General features: G+C 37.6%; 2 protein-coding genes across 2 annotated transcripts in view; one reads left to right on the top strand and one right to left on the bottom strand.

Annotated features, from left to right (window-relative positions):
* The first annotated feature begins 5,552 nt into the window (after window positions 1-5,552).
* On the top strand, window positions 5,553-11,695 carry prr15lb (proline rich 15 like b). Its single transcript, XM_046069415.1, has 2 exons — window positions 5,553-5,671; window positions 10,671-11,695. The coding sequence occupies exon 2, from the start codon at window positions 10,698-10,700 to the stop codon at window positions 11,034-11,036; it is 339 nt and encodes a 112-aa protein (XP_045925371.1). The 5' UTR covers window positions 5,553-5,671; window positions 10,671-10,697; the 3' UTR covers window positions 11,037-11,695.
* Window positions 11,696-12,859: 1,164 nt separating this feature from the next.
* pnpo (pyridoxamine 5'-phosphate oxidase) overlaps window positions 12,860-17,669 on the bottom strand; it is a 6,931-nt gene continuing 2,121 nt past the window's right edge. The window contains exons 4-7 of the mRNA XM_046069517.1: window positions 15,410-15,463; window positions 15,181-15,309; window positions 15,028-15,098; window positions 12,860-14,087 (exon numbers count right to left, since the gene is read on the bottom strand). Of these exons, the coding sequence (XP_045925473.1) occupies window positions 13,922-14,087; window positions 15,028-15,098; window positions 15,181-15,309; window positions 15,410-15,463 (420 nt within the window). The 3' untranslated portion in view covers window positions 12,860-13,921. The remainder of the gene's footprint in view (window positions 14,088-15,027; window positions 15,099-15,180; window positions 15,310-15,409; window positions 15,464-17,669) is intronic.

The following is a 17,669-nucleotide window of genomic DNA, read 5'->3' as shown; positions in this document are numbered from 1 at the left end:
TGGCGATGAACTGCAGATATTTTTACAGCTGACATGTCTTATCAACATCATAGTTACAAACTAGAAACAAGTTGAAGCCACCCAGGAGTGGGCAGAGTTAAAGTCTGTCGGTAGGAGGCGGTGTTGTCATTTAACCTTTACTCAAGTGAAAGAGGAAATTAGGCTGTTTGAGTCTGAGTCTGTGTTCTCTAAAGTCCCTTCTAAAAACGCTTTCTTATTTGTATTTTGACCCTGATGTGGTTCAGTGTGGTATTTCATCCCATCTTTCTCTCTGTGTCTCTGTGAAGCACTTTGTAGCCTACTTCGTTTTGATAGTTTATTCTATTATTAGCCTATTATATATTTTATAATTCTTTATCCTCAGAGTGTTGAACGCACGGACTCTTAGTCAGTAACAAGTGCAGTACCTGACACACGTGCAATAATATCTGTTTTAATACTCCCAACACTATAATATGTCCCAATACTGTAGTTTTTAAGGATTGTATCCATTGCACATCAACTCCACCAGTACTTATTTACTCATGTTAATACTGTAAAATACTGTAGCCTATATATCCACACTCCTCCACTTTGAAAGCTCACCAGTTCAGCATACTTTCAGCTACAGACTTGATTTAAACTGTAAATTGGTCACAAGAAGTTAATCTATTAATGATGTATTCAGCTTTTTGATATGTTTTATGGTTTGTTCACGGTCAAGTTTTATGCTGTTTAGAGCTCTTTTCTGAGTTTATAATGGGTGTGTATTGCATAAGTTAGAGTGGGTGACATCATCACTACAGTGTAGCAGGCTCGGAAAATCTTCTTAGATTTTTCTCTTTAACTCGCTGGCTTGACCATAATTTTATCTTTTTAATTAATTAATTTAATTATTAATTAAATTTAATTTGTGCATAATTTTACACCAGAAACATAGTAAATTTAGTTGTGGTTCCTCACATGGGCTTTTTAAATCCCACAGTCAGTCTCACAGTCTTATAGTCCACCTGTCTCTGTCTCACAGTCCGTCTCACAGTCTAATAGTCCACCTGTCTCTCTGTCTCACAGTCTTATAGTCCACCTCTCTCTCTGTCTCACAGTCTAATAGTCCACCTGTCTCTCTGTCTCACAGTCTTATAGTCCACCTGTCTCTCTGTCTCACAGTCCGTCTCACAGTCTAATAGTCCACCTGTCTCTCTGTCTCACAGTCCGTCTCACAGTCTTATAGTCCACCTGTCTCTCTGTCTCTCACAGTCCGTCTCACAGTCTTATAGTCCACCTGTCTCTCTGTCTCTCACAGTCCGTCTCACAGTCTTATAGTCCACCTCTCTCTCTGTCTCTCACAGTCCGTCTCACAGTCTAATAGTCCACCTGTCTTTCTGTCTCACAGTCTTATAGTCCACCTCTCTCTCTGTCTCACAGTCAGTCTCACAGTCTTATAGTCCACCTGTCTCTGTCTCACAGTCAGTCTCACAGTCTTATAGTCCACCTCTCTCTCTGTCTCTCACAGTCCGTCTCACAGTCTAACAGTCCACCTCTCTCTCTGTCTCACAGTCAGTCTCACAGTCTTATAGTCCACCTGTCTCTGTCTCACAGTCCGTCTCACAGTCTTATAGTCCACCTGTCTCTGTCTCACAGTCAGTCTCACAGTCTTATAGTCCACCTCTCTCTCTGTCTCACAGTCAGTCTCACAGTCTAATAGTCCACCTCTCTCTCTGTCTCGCAGTCAGTCTCACAGTCTTATAGTCCACCTGTCTCTCTGTCTCTCACAGTCCGTCTCACAGTCTTATAGTCCACCTCTCTTTCTGTCTCACAGTCCGTCTCACAGTCTTATAGTCCACCTGTCTCTCTGTCTCACAGTCAGTCTCACAGTCTAATAGTCCACCTGTCTCTCTGTCTCGCAGTCAGTCTCACAGTCTTATAGTCCACCTCTCTCTCTGTCTCGCAGTCAGTCTCACAGTCTTATAGTCCACCTGTCTCTCTGTCTCTCACAGTCCGTCTCACAGTCTTATAGTCCACCTCTCTTTCTGTCTCACAGTCCGTCTCACAGTCTTATAGTCCACCTGTCTCTCTGTCTCACAGTCAGTCTCACAGTCTAATAGTCCACCTGTCTCTCTGTCTCGCAGTCAGTCTCACAGTCTTATAGTCCACCTCTCTCTCTGTCTCGCAGTCAGTCTCACAGTCTTATAGTCCACCTGTCTCTCTGTCTCTCACAGTCCGTCTCACAGTCTTATAGTCCACCTCTCTTTCTGTCTCACAGTCCGTCTCACAGTCTTATAGTCCACCTGTCTCTCTGTCTCACAGTCAGTCTCACAGTCTAATAGTCCACCTGTCTCTCTGTCTCGCAGTCAGTCTCACAGTCTTATAGTCCACCTCTCTCTCTGTCTCGCAGTCAGTCTCACAGTCTTATAGTCCACCTGTCTCTCTGTCTCTCACAGTCCGTCTCACAGTCTTATAGTCCACCTCTCTTTCTGTCTCACAGTCCGTCTCACAGTCTTATAGTCCACCTGTCTCTCTGTCTCACAGTCAGTCTCACAGTCTAATAGTCCACCTGTCTCTCTGTCTCGCAGTCAGTCTCACAGTCTTATAGTCCACCTCTCTCTCTGTCTCGCAGTCAGTCTCACAGTCTTATAGTCCACCTGTCTCTCTGTCTCTCACAGTCCGTCTCACAGTCTTATAGTCCACCTCTCTCTCTGTCTCACAGTCTTATAGTCCACCTCTCTTTCTGTCTCACAGTCCATCTCACAGTCTTATAGTCCACCTGTCTCTCTGTCTCACAATCAGTCTCACAGTCTTATAGTCCACCTGTCTTTCTGTCTCACAGTCAGTCTCACAGTCTTATAGTCCACCTGTCTCTCTGTCTCACAGTCAGTCTCACAGTCTTATAGTCCACCTGTCTCTCTGTCTCACAGTCCGTCTCACAGTCTTATAGTCCACCTGTCTCTCTGTCTCACAGTCCGTCTCACAGTCTTATAGTCCACCTGTCTCTCTGTCTCACAGTCCGTCTCACAGTCTTATAGTCCACCTGTCTCTCTGTCTCACAGTCAGTCTCACAGTCTTATAGTCCACCTCTCTCTGTCTCACAGTCCGTCTCACAGTCTTATAGTCCACCTGTCTCTCTGTCTCACAGTCAGTCTCACAGTCTTATAAGCCACCTGCATGCATAACAGTGCGCGCGTGCACACACACACACAGACACACACACACACACAGACACACACAGACACACACAGATACACACACACACACACACACACACACACACACACACACACACACACACATTAAAGGAGACTTCTTAGGCTTCTTATATTTTCTGTCTTATGTAACTCAATAACAACTGGCAACTCCTATGCTTAGTCTGTCTGTACTGCTGAGCGGCATAATCATCCTGCTTCAGGATCTCGGCCAATCAGAACACAGTGGGCTTTGGGGGCTTAAAGAGACGGGAGCATCTACTGCTTGTTTAAGAGAGAGGCTGTAATGAGAGCTTGCATGAAGTTTAGCAATCCAGTTTAGCATTAGCCTTCAACAGCCTGCATTCATACCGCAATTTCTCCAGAAATTGCACTGTTTAGTTACATATCTGTTAATACATTAAAACACTGCACATGTCCGCACTGCTTTTTATTCATATTTTTATATTTTCTCATATTTCCAACTTACATACTTTCTATTATTATTTATATTCCTTACACCTTGATATGCAAGTGAGCAATTTGTAACAAAGAATTTCCCATTGGGTGTTGATCAACAAAGTATTTCTGATTCTGATTTGATTATTATTATTTTAAAAGAACAAACAAACAATCTAAAAAGTCCTGCATCCTACTGAAGTATGAGTACAGGAGTATTATCATCAGCAAATTGTACTTTTTGTGTAGAAAATGGCCCCTAAGTTATGATCATATATTTCAACTCAATTTCATTTTTATAACACCCTTACATCATTAATACTGCTGTGTAAGTACTATTTTACCATAACTGGTCATGACGGAGCTAGTTTTAACTAATTTATATTATTTATATATAGGCTACAGTTAATTGTTTAGTCCAGTAGTTCCCAACCTCAGCCCGGTCTCAGGATAAATCTGAGGGGTTGTGAGATGATTAATAGGAGAGGAATAAAGAGAACAATGAAATTAAAAGCCAAACTGAAGTCTAGAAGTTTAGAGGGAAAATGTCTCTTTGGTGTAACTTCTAACAACTCATAGACATCTGAAACTTGACAAGGGGCCCTTTGGTTTGTGTAAAGAGTTAAAGATTTGGGAAAACTGGTTTAATATTTAAAAATGTGTTTCACAAGTATATCATGTGTTTTTTATGTAAAATCTTAGTCTGAAAATTAAGTAATGTTGTCAAACAAATGCAGTGGAGTAAAACATACAATATTTTAAAGAGGTAGCATAAAATGGAATTACTGTACTTAAGCACAGTGCTTGATTAGATGCACATAGTTACTTTCCACCACTGTACTAATGCTACTTTTTACTTTGCTCACTGCATTTATTTTCCATGCACATGTAAATAACTAAATGCCATATTGTTTATAGTCTTTTTTTAAATTTTACTTTATTATAATTATTATTATATAACAACTTCTATGTACATTTAGTCAATTTCATATTTTTATAATTATATATAATGTCTATTGTCATGCATTAAGTCACCAAAGGAAATTTCTTGTAAGTGTAAAAACTACTTGGAAATAAAGCTGTTTCTGATTCTCATTGTGATTTATTTACTAGCTGATTTGAAGATTTAGATGATCAATACTAAATATAAATCAACTAATAAATTATGATATATTATTAGAGATTAAGCTACCCAGCAGTATATACTGTAGTTGAAATTAGCCCCACCTTTACCAGCTGCAACATTAATGATGCTTAGACATTAATAAATCAATAATCATCATCCAATAATATGATATACTATATAACGGACTAATCTACATAATAAGTGCTTGTGCTTTACACACAAATGTCTCATCTTTGGCATCTCCTGAATTTAAAGCTGGACAGAAATGAAAATGGCTGAAACGCTGCCATGAAATCCCGTCATGTTTAGATGCAGCAGTGTCTCTCAAGTGACCTAATTTCAGGTCATTTGAATGTAAACCAAACTTGCAAAGTAAGCATCAGTTCAATTTTACGCAACCCATGCAAAACATCACTCACCAGGTGACTTTTAGAGCCCACATCTCTCGCTCTCTCTTTCTCTTTATTACTTAGTGTTGTATAACAGGAATGAGAAAACTCAAACACAAAGATGACTTTATTCTGCGTCCAAATTCCACATTAAAACAAGACTGGGTTTTAAAGCGAGACTCATAAAGCGGAATTTATTTGCAGTTTTGGAAAGTTCACATTACCTCTGATGTAAGTAATCTTTATCTGTACTGGGCTGGCCTGAAGAAAGGGTCTCACTAAATCACATAGTTGCAACATTTACTCACTGGTGCACTTAGGTGTGTGTGTTTGAGGAGGGTGTGTGGTAGAAGGCAGAACATAGAGGGACAAGGTGAAAGAGAGAGAGAAAGAGAGAGAGAGAGGGAGGGAGAGATGCTGCACCTGTGCATGATCACCTGAGAAGAAGAATTAAAAGAAAAGGAGGTAAAGAATTTGGAAGCATGGCGCGACAGTTTCACATCTGAGAGAGTCTCCTTTCGCAGCTCGTCATCAACAAGGTAAGAAAATACATTTTGTGCACCTTAAAGCTTTTTTACGTCTCTAATATTCTGCCCCAGAAACTGAATAGATCCAGTAAAAAAGAACCCATTTGTTTGAATGTATTAATTTGACTTTTTTTCAAAACTTTCAACATTTGTTTTATCAAAAAGTGAAACACATCAGACTTTGTTAGGCACAGAGTGACAAAGTCCAAGACTTGCTGTCTCTGGTGGTTTCACAATTCAATAATCTTTATCAAGACTGTACAGCTGCAATGGTTTTGATAATGGATTAACTGTTTTGGTGATATTTTTAGCAAACATGCTAAACGTTGTTTGCTGGACAAAATAAGACATCAGGAGATTGTGATGTTTAAAAAAAAATACTGTTTACTCATGTTTAATAGAACAAATGATTTATTGATTAATCAACAAAAAAGGCTATCTGCAGTTGGAGACGAGTATTTAATGTCTGACATTAAGAAATGTTAGAAAACAGGAAATAAAAAAGAGAGAAACATTAATCACATGAGACAACAATAATTTACATGACCTCAGGTTATTTAAACTCATGTCATTGTTTGGCTGGATGATGTTTGAGCTGGTGACACTGTTTGGGGCAGAACAAAATACCTTCCTTAATTCAGGAAGCAAGCTCAGTCATAAAAGTGATATAGTCATGAATTCAATAACATTTTTGGACCTTGCAGCCTTATCTGAATTGTTGATATAATTCCCCATTAAAAGCACACTTAGCACACAATCTAATTAGACTGATGCACATCAGCATTATTATAAACATCAGGCAAAGAACTCCCCAACGGCTCTTCATAATCTCGTTCAACTTTGCTGTCACGGGTCAACAGTGAAGCTGGCACAAGGGACGAAACCTGAGAGTCTAATGAACCTCCAGCTCAGTTATGAGGGCAGCACAGTCCTCGGTGCCCTTGTAGCCTCCTCCCCTCTCTCCAGCTCAAACGTTGTGCTACTGAAAGGCTTTGCAGCTGGTTAGTGATTTCCGAAAGTGGGCACAGTGTTCCCTTCCTGCTGTGATCTGTGAGGCTTTGCTGAGCAGCTCACCCACACATAACAGAATACATAGTAACTTATTAAAGAGAACTATGGAGGGCCTCCTTTGTGTCAACAGGGCTTTATGTCTCAAAGGTCACGTCTAAGTCAAACATGGAAAACTAGAAGAAATATGTGTACATATTGTACTACAATGTTGTGTGAACGTGCAGCTCAAGCCCTCGTAGTTACTTTGTTTTGCAGAAACTGCTTGATGAAAAGTCAACAACTCTATGTAAATACTCTCATGTAACCATTTATGTAAACATTTGTTAAAGAGGAACCTGTCTTTTGTTAAAGACCAAACACATCCATGTTGCTAAATTCAGCTAGAACTTTTGATTTAGTGCTTGAATCTAAAATCTAAGTAAGAAGCTGAGAAACAGAAGTAAACACTTGGTTGCTGCAGCCACTGGGGAACTCATAAAAGGCTCATCTTGGTTAGAAACACGATCTGTTACCTGAGTGTCTGTACACAGCCAGGTCAGAAATAAGTGTAATTAAGCAACACTGGGCCAAAAGGTAACATTAGGTCCAGACTAATAGGCTCTTACGTAATGAAGGTTCTTCTAGTGTCCACTTTTAAAGTTACTATTCAAACCTTATCACAACATTAAACACCAAATCTCCTACACTGAGTCTTCCCTGAACCTTGACACTACTTGTACTTGCCAGGTGCTTAACATCACATGCTTCAGATAAGAGCAAGATGAGTGTTTCACCAAAGGCCACGGACTGTGTATTTGCATAGGTGCTTCATGATAAAATGACCACACCAAAGGAGGATTTGTGTGGCTCTTTGCTTCCTGTTAGCCCTCGTAAAGTAGACAATCGCAGCGTTTTTGAAAAGTCACAACATTTGGTTCATGCGCTAGAAGTTTATTCAAATACAATTCATACTGCATTACATTTAAAAATAATTCTACAATTAGGAGAAAGAATATAATCACAGGTGTAATGATAAACTATCTTATTTATTCACATTGGTGTTGATGTTGCAATAAGAGACTAACTTTTCCTTGTAAATTTAAATTTTTGGGGCATTTTTTTTTGCCCTTAATAGATATTTGACAGTGGATATAAAGAAAGAGGTCATGGGGGGGGGGGGGGGGGTTTGTGGGGCTGCAACTAACAAATCATTTTGTTATAAAATAATTTGGTGATTATTTCCTTTGTTAACTTTGGCCAATAAAAGAGTTGATAACTGCGAAATATGCACATCACGCCATCCGAGAGCCCGAGGTGACCTCATCAAATGTCTTGTCTGTCCGATCAACAGTCAACAATCCAATAATATTCAATTTACTAGAAGACCAAGAAAACAGCAACTCCTCACATCACATCTTTTTTCTTTGCTTAAAAATGACTGAAATGATTAATCGATTTTCAAAATAGCTGCTAATTAATTGCTGATGACGCCACGAAAGGTCATTCTTGATCTTAGAAAAATTTGTTAGCTTCTTGTGTGTTTTATGAGTATGCTGTTTATATGTGATCTTTTATACAGCATATCATAAACATGTTTATGATACACTGACCTGTTTATGACATTATACAAAGACTGTAATCATCAAAAAGTTAATATTCATTGCTATTTTAGCAATACTTGCCATACTTTACTCAAGTACTGTCCTTGTGAACAATGCTGAGGTACTTCATTTGAGTAATTCCATTTTATGCTACTTTTACTTCTACTCCACTACATTTATCTGACAGCTGTAGTTGATTTACATATACAATAACATAACATCATCCAATATCATATTAAAATTAATGGATCAGTAACAATAATCTAATCTAACATTTACTTTTAATGGACTGAAATCAGATCCAGATCCTTCTTAGACACTGGTTATGGTGTAGTCCCTTAGTGACACGTTATCATCTAGTGACAAGATGCCGGTGCTTCACTCTTACAGAACTTGCCTCAGGAAATATATGAGTGAACTGTTCAGAAATAGGGGAATAGCTGGAATTTTAGAAAAACTCATTTTAGTCCAAATTCCCCAAGTGGAACGCCAAAAGCCTTGGAAATGTTTGTCTAGCCACCACAAAAAGTCATTCTTGATCTTAGAAAAATTTGTTAGCTTCTTGTGTGTTTTATGAGTATGCTGTTTATATGTGATCTTTTATACAGCATATCATAAACATGTTTATGATACACTGACCTGTTTATGACATGATACAAAGACTGTAATCATCAAAAAGTTAATATTCATTGCTATTTTAGCAATACTTGCCAGGAGACTGTAAGTCACGATAGTTGGGGGTAATAACTCTGTATGCCTACATGCGCCCATAAATCTGAATTACTGTAGCTGAAATTACAGATAATCCAAAGGCCAGTGTAACTTTGTGACGATAGAGTCTCCTTCACTTTACTGTTATACACATCAGCTCCTGGTTCAGCATTAAGACAACAGCTTGGTTTTTCATCAGCCAAAGGTCTTTTTCCCCCTGTGACTTCATATCAGATCGCATGGGAGGGACAGATGATACTCTTCAGATGCTCATTAATTTATCAGGTGAGAGCAGAGAGTCAGGTGTCCTCCCCCGTAAGGTTACACCATCTACGGATGAAAAGAAGTCATCCTCAGTTACTGTCTGCACTTTAAGGATGGGTCTGATGGGACGTGCAAACGTGTAAAGGAGAATAAAGTAAAACCCGCTGATCAATAAGTACATTTACTCAAGTACTGTCCTTGTGAACAATGCTGAGGTACTTCATTTGAGTAATTCCATTTTATGCTACTTTTACTTCTACTCCACTACATTTATCTGACAGCTGTAGTTGATTTACATATACAATAATATAACATCATCCAATATCATATTAAAATTAATGGATCAGTAACAATAATCTAATCTAACATTTACTTTTAATGGACTGAAATCAGATCCAGATCCTTCTTAGACACTGGTTATGGTGTAGTCCCTTAGTGACACGTTATCATCTAGTGACAAGATGCCGGTGCTTCACTCTTACAGAACTTGCCTCAGGAAATATATGAGTGAACTGTTCAGAAATAGGGGAGTAGCTGGAATTTTAGAAAAACTCATTATTAGTCCAAATTCCCCAAGTGGAACGCCAAAAGCCTTGGAAATGTTTGTCTAGCCACCACAAAAAGTCAAACTTTCTGATGACACCATTATTTTTTGTATAATTTTATTCAAGTTATTTAATGTAAATTAACGCTGAGGTTTATTAGTGACAATAGAAAAAGTAGTTTAAGAAATTTCCGGAGTTATTGAATCTTGCTGGCTGTCGTCAGTTCTTATAACAACAATAACAAGTGGTCTTATTGTGATGAGATGGTTTCTGGCATCAATGAACGTAAGTTTCATTCAGTTTATTTGTTACTTAAGCGAAGACGATAGTAATCCTAAAAGGCCAAAATCTACATCCATAGCTATACATTTTTTAAAACATATTTATTGAGTTTTTCTATTTTTATTATTTTTTAGTTTTTACAGCATTTGTGTTAACAGTTCACCAAAAAAGAAAGTACATTTTTTCTCCCTACATGATCTAGAGGTCTAAATGATGTTTCAAAACCTTCACAAAGACTTCCATACATACAAAGACATACCAAATTCCTTTATTGAATGTTAAAATATAAATAATAAATTGAAAAAAACAGTGAAAAAACATCCACATTTAAAGATATCAAGACTAAAAATACGTCAGAATCATCCTTCAAAACCCACCATGAGTAATTTGTGTGTGGCTGTAGAGTACGAGTCAGGTTGTTAAATTCAAATTCTGTAGTTTAAGGACACGGTTATCTGAAATGTGCCACAATTAAGTTGCAGGCTGAGGAAGGATCTTCTCAAACTACTGCAGTACTTACTTTTAATGTATCTTTTACAGTATTCTCACTAAAATGTTAACACCAGTACCATTGTTGATGTTCTCCACAATCCTAAGTATGTGCTCTTTGCCATTCAGGTCAGTCCTCCAGTCTCAGTTGGTGTCATGGCTGATCCGAGCTGGTGGAAGCTGACCTTCTCACGCAAGAAGAAATCTGAATCTAAGGTTCTGTATGAGATCCCAGCTGAGCATGGTAGTAACACCGGACACAAAGCCCACTCGAGCAACAATAACTCCCCTCCAGATCATATGGACAGCCAGTTCAATGCCAGACTGGAGAAGATTGTGGATAAATCTGCCACCAAGGGCCGCCACGTCAAGGTCTCCCACTCTGGACGCTTCAAGGAAAAGAAGAAGGTCCGTGCCTCGCTGGGCGAGAACCCAAATCTCTTCGCAGAGCACAACCTCAGTGACGAGAACCATAAAAAAAAGACTGACAAATAGCACGCAGGGTCCCAAAAACATGCACCAAAATGCACATACTTGATCACAAATGTGTCATATAACAGTGTCACACTTATAGAAGCTTATGGAAGGTGAAAATATACACAAGCACAACCATGTGGCACTGCATGTGCAACATGCAAGGGGGATAAACACTTGTTACCAGGCACCACACCCAGGTAGATACTGTAACCATGTGGACTCACACCAATACAAACAACTGGTATCAGTAGACAACCTGTAGACATTCAACATTAAACCACGTACTTCTGTCTCATTTTCTATCTTTTCTACCCTTCTGTGCTCACTCTGTTATTTATCTTCAAAAAATGATCAGTGACATGAAGTAAAAGTCAACACACTCTGCCTTGAATTTGAATGAACCGTAACATTATTGTAAATTATGCTTTTATTTTTATTATTATGGATGAAGAGTTTTGGAATTAAACCCTTTTTTTTACACAATCAACAGGTAATAAGTGAAGAAGTGTCTGTAAAGCACAGTAAATTTTTATCACATTTTTATGACCAAAGCAAATAGGGACTTGGTTTTGATGATGTGTCTGAAATATTGTGGGTAGAAATACAGTAAAATGCTGTTTATATAATCTTTTCTGAAATCCTAAAGCAAAAAAAAAAGAAGTTTGTTTTTAATAAATGTTTGAAGATGAGTTAATACAAAAGAGTACTTTGAGTTTGTGCAGGGCACTGTATAAAATGTAGGTATGGTACAATGATTTGCATTGTACATCAATGATTTACGTGACATTGCTTGTTAATTTTTTTTGGGACAAGTTTTTTTTACCTGAGTGTGCTGGTTTTGTTGACATGGTGATAGAAAGCAGACACTGACATTTGATACACTGCAATGCTTCTACATTTTGTAATACGGCTTTCCGTACTTCAGGTTACAGACTGACTGGAGGCTGCTGTTTTAGGTGTCCAACAATATAACCACTAATCAGCTGGTCTAAATCCCTTCAGATTCTTTACTTAAGTAAAAGTACTAATACCACACTGTAAAAATACTAAAATTCCTGCATTGAAAATGTTACTGAAGTAAAAGTATACAAGTATAATCAGGAAAACGTAATTTATTTTATATCATTAGATTATTATTCCTCATGTATTAATGTAAAAGCAGGATTTTACTGCTGTTGTTGTTGTTGAGGTGGAGTTCATTTTGAACTGTTTTGTTTTGGACTGCAACTAATGATTATTTTCATTGTGGATTATTCTGCGGATTATTTTCTCCATTAATTTTATAGGGAGAAACGCTGTCACAGTTACCCAGAGCCCAAAGTGACACCTTCACAATGCTTGTCCATCCACCAGTCCAAATCTCAACATCATTGACAAAAATAATCTAAGGAAAAGCAGCAACTTTTAACATGAGAAATGACGATGAAACGATCAAAATAGTTGCCAATAAATCAATAATAGTCAATTGACTAATTCATTAGTTGACTAATCATCTCACTTGCACTTGTATAAACTGCTTGTAGTCCTTTAATTTATTACAAAACATATTTTATAAGCTCGTCATATGTTTTGTGTGCAATCTGAATTCATAAAGTAACTAATAACTAAAGCTGTCAGATAATTTAAAAAGTACAATATTTCTGAAATGTAGGAATATAAAGTAGCTCAAGACTCAATTATACTTCAAATTTGTGCAGTACAGAGTAAATGTACTTATTTATATTCCACCACTGTGCCTAAACTTTGTCCTTTGGTCTTTAAATGCTCTGTTCTGTTTATCTTTGCTGTAAAAGTGTTGTGCTGCTGACACCTGCTGATCAAACATGCACTTCAGTCCTCAGTTACAAATTAAACTTTATTAATGCGTCTATTCCACAGTTAAGTTAAATCAATAAAATAACATTCTTATACTTCAGTAAACAATAAACAGCAAACTCATTCAAAAATAGCAAAAGACATACATAATACACACAATAGTTGGCACAATTCCAATCGTCAGCTCTTTTGATCTCATTATTAAAAGGCAGTTAGACAGTTTAACGCTGCTAAAATCAATCCACAATGACATCCAACTGTAGAGGGCCATGGTGATAATTTACACAGTATTTATAGGTCCTATTGTTCAATACATATCCAATTATTAATTCTAAACAATTGCTAACATAACCTAGATATTATTTTGATTGCTTTGATGTACCTACTGTAATAATTTGGCCACCTGGAGTATTTATTTTGGTTTCAATCCCCCTAATTTTTAAAAATAAAATTCAGCACAATCAAGCGAACTGTCTCAGAATTTTTCTCTATTTCTCCTAATATTTGTACAAAATGACATACTATAGTTCTAGTAAACTTTCTTGGGACTCATAAGGAAATTACAGATGTGTAAAATCAAACGTTACCAATTACTTCAACACTGAAAATGGAGAACAATTGTGTCTCCGCTACTACGCACTGATGACAAGCAGTCAGTGGCACAGATTGTGCTTTTCAAGACCTAAGACATAACAACACTGTTGAATAACCAACTTAACGGTCAATCATTATTTGACTAGACCAGGTGGAGTTTGCTCTCCCGTGTTGGTCAGTATAACTTTTGTACAACACACAGTGTTTTCTCATTTCATAATGCATGACAAAATGTCTGTACAGTACTGTGAAGTTCTGTCACATCCATTGTTGCCACTGAAGAAACTGTGTGACATATTTTCACACACCCAGAACTTTTCACGGTTAGGTTCAGAGACAACACGACGACGTTCGGCTTGTTGATACATCCTACACACACCTATTTAATCAACTGGTTTCCATCAGTAGATACAGATGAGAAATTACTTAAAGTGAGGTGATTTTCTATCAATGATGAGGACAAATTCTAGATTAAATGTCTGTCGAGGTGCTTCTCACGGGGCCAGCCTCTGGTACACCCAGCCTCCCTCTGCAGCGTGTTGAAACTCTGCCAGCTCAGACTCTCCGTCTTTCAGCTTAGTGAAGACGATGCGGTCGTGAAGTCTGTTGGTCTGACCCTGCCAGAACTCGATCAGGTAAGGCTTGACGATGTAGCCGCCCCTGTTAACAAGTGACAGTCAGGAAAAGCAACTTATTTGCTTTCTTGCTAAGAGGTAGATGAGAAAATTGACGTCAGTAGAGCGAATAACATTTCTTTTTAGCAGAACGTCTGAGTTTTAATTAACCCTGCAAGTCGTATTATCTATTTGTATTTTATATTGACGTTTTTACCTTGCTTTTATGATCTTACCGGTAGCACTATGAGATTTGCTTCAAAATGTAAAGTGCATTACAAATAAAAATGTATTATGAATATGTAGCTGGAGTCAGCTGCTGGATAACTTAAAGACTGGAAACAGCTCGCCTGGCTCTGTCCAATGGCAACAACATCTGGTTACCAGCACCTCTGAAGCTGTGGACATTTTGGAGCACAGAAATTATATTTTATAGGAAAATAACAAAAATCTATTTTGTCCTCAAATATAATACAAATATCATCATATAAATCTGGTGTGATAATCCATAAAAGTGTACAATTGACAATTCACCCTTTTACTGTGGGGTTATGTGCCGGACTATTTCTTGGAAGCCAAGAAATCCCATAAATTAGCTCAACACATAATCCCTGTAAAAAGCTTTACAGTTCGGGTTTTATACGGATTTAACAAGTGAGATATAACATGTTCAATTGTGAGCTTTAGACATGCTGGTAGGCAGATTTTCTTACCTTGGGACTTGGCCCGGCTAGCTGTTTCCCCCTGTTTCCATTCTTTATGCTAAGCTAAGCTTAGTGGCTGCTGGCTATAGCCTTATATTTAACAGACCGCTATGAGAGTGATACTGATCTTCTCATCGAACTCTCTGTATGAAAGTGAACAATAGTATTTTCCAAAATGTAGAACTACTGCTTTTAAATGACTTAGAGAATTTTTTTAACCCTTCCCATAATATTTAGATTTTGTATTTTGATTTCATGTGAAGAACAAAATGTATTGCTTACCAGTAGTCAGGCATAGGCACGTCTGTGTCCTTGTACTTCTCCTCCAGTTCTGCATTTTTCTGCCTTAGATACTAAAGGAAAAAGACACAGTGAAAATCAAGCCTTTCACATCCACGTATTACCTACATAACACAGTATAGTTTTGCTTCTTACGTCTCTGTTAGGAACCGGTGTGCTTTGTCGGCTCACAACAGCCCCAATCTGGCTGCTCTTCGGTCGGGAGTGGAAGTAGTCACTGGAGCTCTGGAAGGGAATTCGCTCCACAGAGCCCTCAATGCGAATCTGCATATCAAAAGTAAAATTAATAAACAATTATTGCGGGAAAATCAATTGAAATATTATCAGTAAGACAGAATTTGATGAGCACATGAAAGACACTGACCTGTCTGTTAAGAGGTTCCCAGTAGAAGACCAGACATGCATAAGGATTGGTTTCCTATGGACAAAGAACAGATCAGAGGGGCTGACATCAATAAGAAAAACACTAAGTCCTGTAAAAGAAGGTAGTGAACTCAATAACAACAACAACTTTACACTTCAGCTGAACAGGTGCAACAGCTAATCCGTCAAGGAGATGAATCACAAACACATGAGGCAATAACAAAAGAAATGGATAGGCAATGTTATAATATAATATATAAGTCATATTAATCAACAACAAGATATGTTCAAATAGGGGACATAGATAGATCAAATAACACCCAGTCTGGGAAGACTATTCCATCTAGGGCAACTAAGTAAGTTTTCTTTCAATTATGTTCTTGGTTAATCAATTAATTCATAAAATGTCAGGAAATAGTGAAAAATGTCCATCGTAAGTTTCCAGAACCCACATTCAAAAAGCTTGTTTTATCTGATTAATAGTCACAGATATTTAGTTTATTACCTGAGAAGATGTGCAAATATTGACGTTTCAGGTAGTGAATCTTTTTTGTTTTTTTTGGTGGATAACTTTCTGTTGAATGACTCATCGATTAAACAAGTACTCATTTGAGCTCTAATCCAAACTCCAAAGATCCATGGAAATTCATTTAGAAATTCAAAATTTTACAAAGTGGAATAATTCAGCAAATTTTGAGTAGATTCTTATTCAGAATCAGGTTTAATGCCGGATACATTTTCACGTATGCGGAATTTGCCTCGGTATATATTGGTGCCATAAAAATATACTGTTCAGATTTTGTTATGACTTTCACAGGTGTTGAATCACGTCAGTGGTCATTTGAGACTCCTGTGTACTCCTGCTAGTCATTAAACAGAAAACAGGGAAACATTTTGGTCAGCTACTTGCTTTAAATTTATTGGCACTGAAAGAGTGAGACGCAATCCAAGACTAGGTACCCTGATTAACCAGCTTTTAAGAAGGGAAGCTTTTTGGATTCATGAATTGAACACAGTTGAGCCTCATGGATTTTTAGCTCTTTCTTGTGATGATAATGATTAGACATCTGTCTTTGAGGTGATTTTCACCCTTAGTGAAAGATGAGATTCTGTGTCTTTGTCTTCTAATGTACTTATGTGAAATTATGCTATTCTTGTGACTCATGTTGTTGTACATTTTTTATATTAACTGTATTTATGTCTTTTGTATTATAGGATTTTGTGTAATATGTTGATGTTTTTTTTATAACAGAAAAACTCTGGATACTTTGATTACTGGTCATGTGACCTTCACACTGCCCATTTAGCACAGGTGTGAGTGCTTTTGCTATTTCACTGAGTGAGTCAGGATAAACCATAGGCGAAACGCGTAGTTCACAAAAAATATATTAAAGTAATTTCAGGGGGCGGTGGCTTGTTTTTGATTTTTGATTGCTAAATCCTGCAACCTTTCTTACTGTTGCTGCTGTGCAATTTCTTCTTTTATTCTCCAAAAAAATACTTTTCAATTACAAAAAACTGAGAAGAGCTGCAAATTTCCACATTTGAGAAGCTGGAAAATGAGTATACGTAGCATTTTTCTTGGGTAAAATGACTTAAATCAATTATTCCACTAATGGTTTCAGCACTACTTTGTTCAGACTTTGATCCAAGTGACATTACATCATTTTAATTACATTTACCACTGATGCACCAAGAATTCAGACGACTGTAAATCACACATACTGAGCAGTGACAACAGTGCATCACGATAGAGGGAATATAAATCAGCAGCACAGCTTTAAAAATGGTTTGACACTTACTTTTTTAGTTGGTTTTAAGGTCACAAAGAGCCTAGACGGTTGCAGTAAGATGTCAACAAGTCAGAGAGAGAAAGAGGCACTCACCAGTTCAGAACCTTTTCTGCTCTCGTAGTTGGTAAAGAAACGAAAGCCTTCGTTGCTGTAACCCTTCAGGAGGACCATACGAGCAGATGGACGTCCATCTCTGTGCAGACAGAAAAAGGTCGACATTAGACTGTGAAAAAATAAAAATAAATAATTTCAAGAAGTGGTGTTACCTACTTGGTAGCAGTGGCAATGCACATAGCATTTGCCTCTCCAATTTCAGGGCACTTTGTGGCTTCATCAAACCAGTTTCCAAATTGTTTGATTGGGTCTAGAGACACAAGCTGACTCTCCTCAAAGCACTGTGAACACAATAACCAAGTATACATGAATGCACTGAGAAACAGACTTATACTCTTACATTAACTTCATGCA

The sequence above is a fragment of the Micropterus dolomieu genome, linkage group LG14 (genome assembly GCF_021292245.1).
Source record: "Micropterus dolomieu isolate WLL.071019.BEF.003 ecotype Adirondacks linkage group LG14, ASM2129224v1, whole genome shotgun sequence".
Lineage (NCBI taxonomy): Eukaryota > Metazoa > Chordata > Actinopteri > Centrarchiformes > Centrarchidae > Micropterus > Micropterus dolomieu.
The sequence above is the reverse complement of the archived record's forward strand: the minus strand, read 5'-3'. Positions and strand labels throughout refer to the sequence as shown.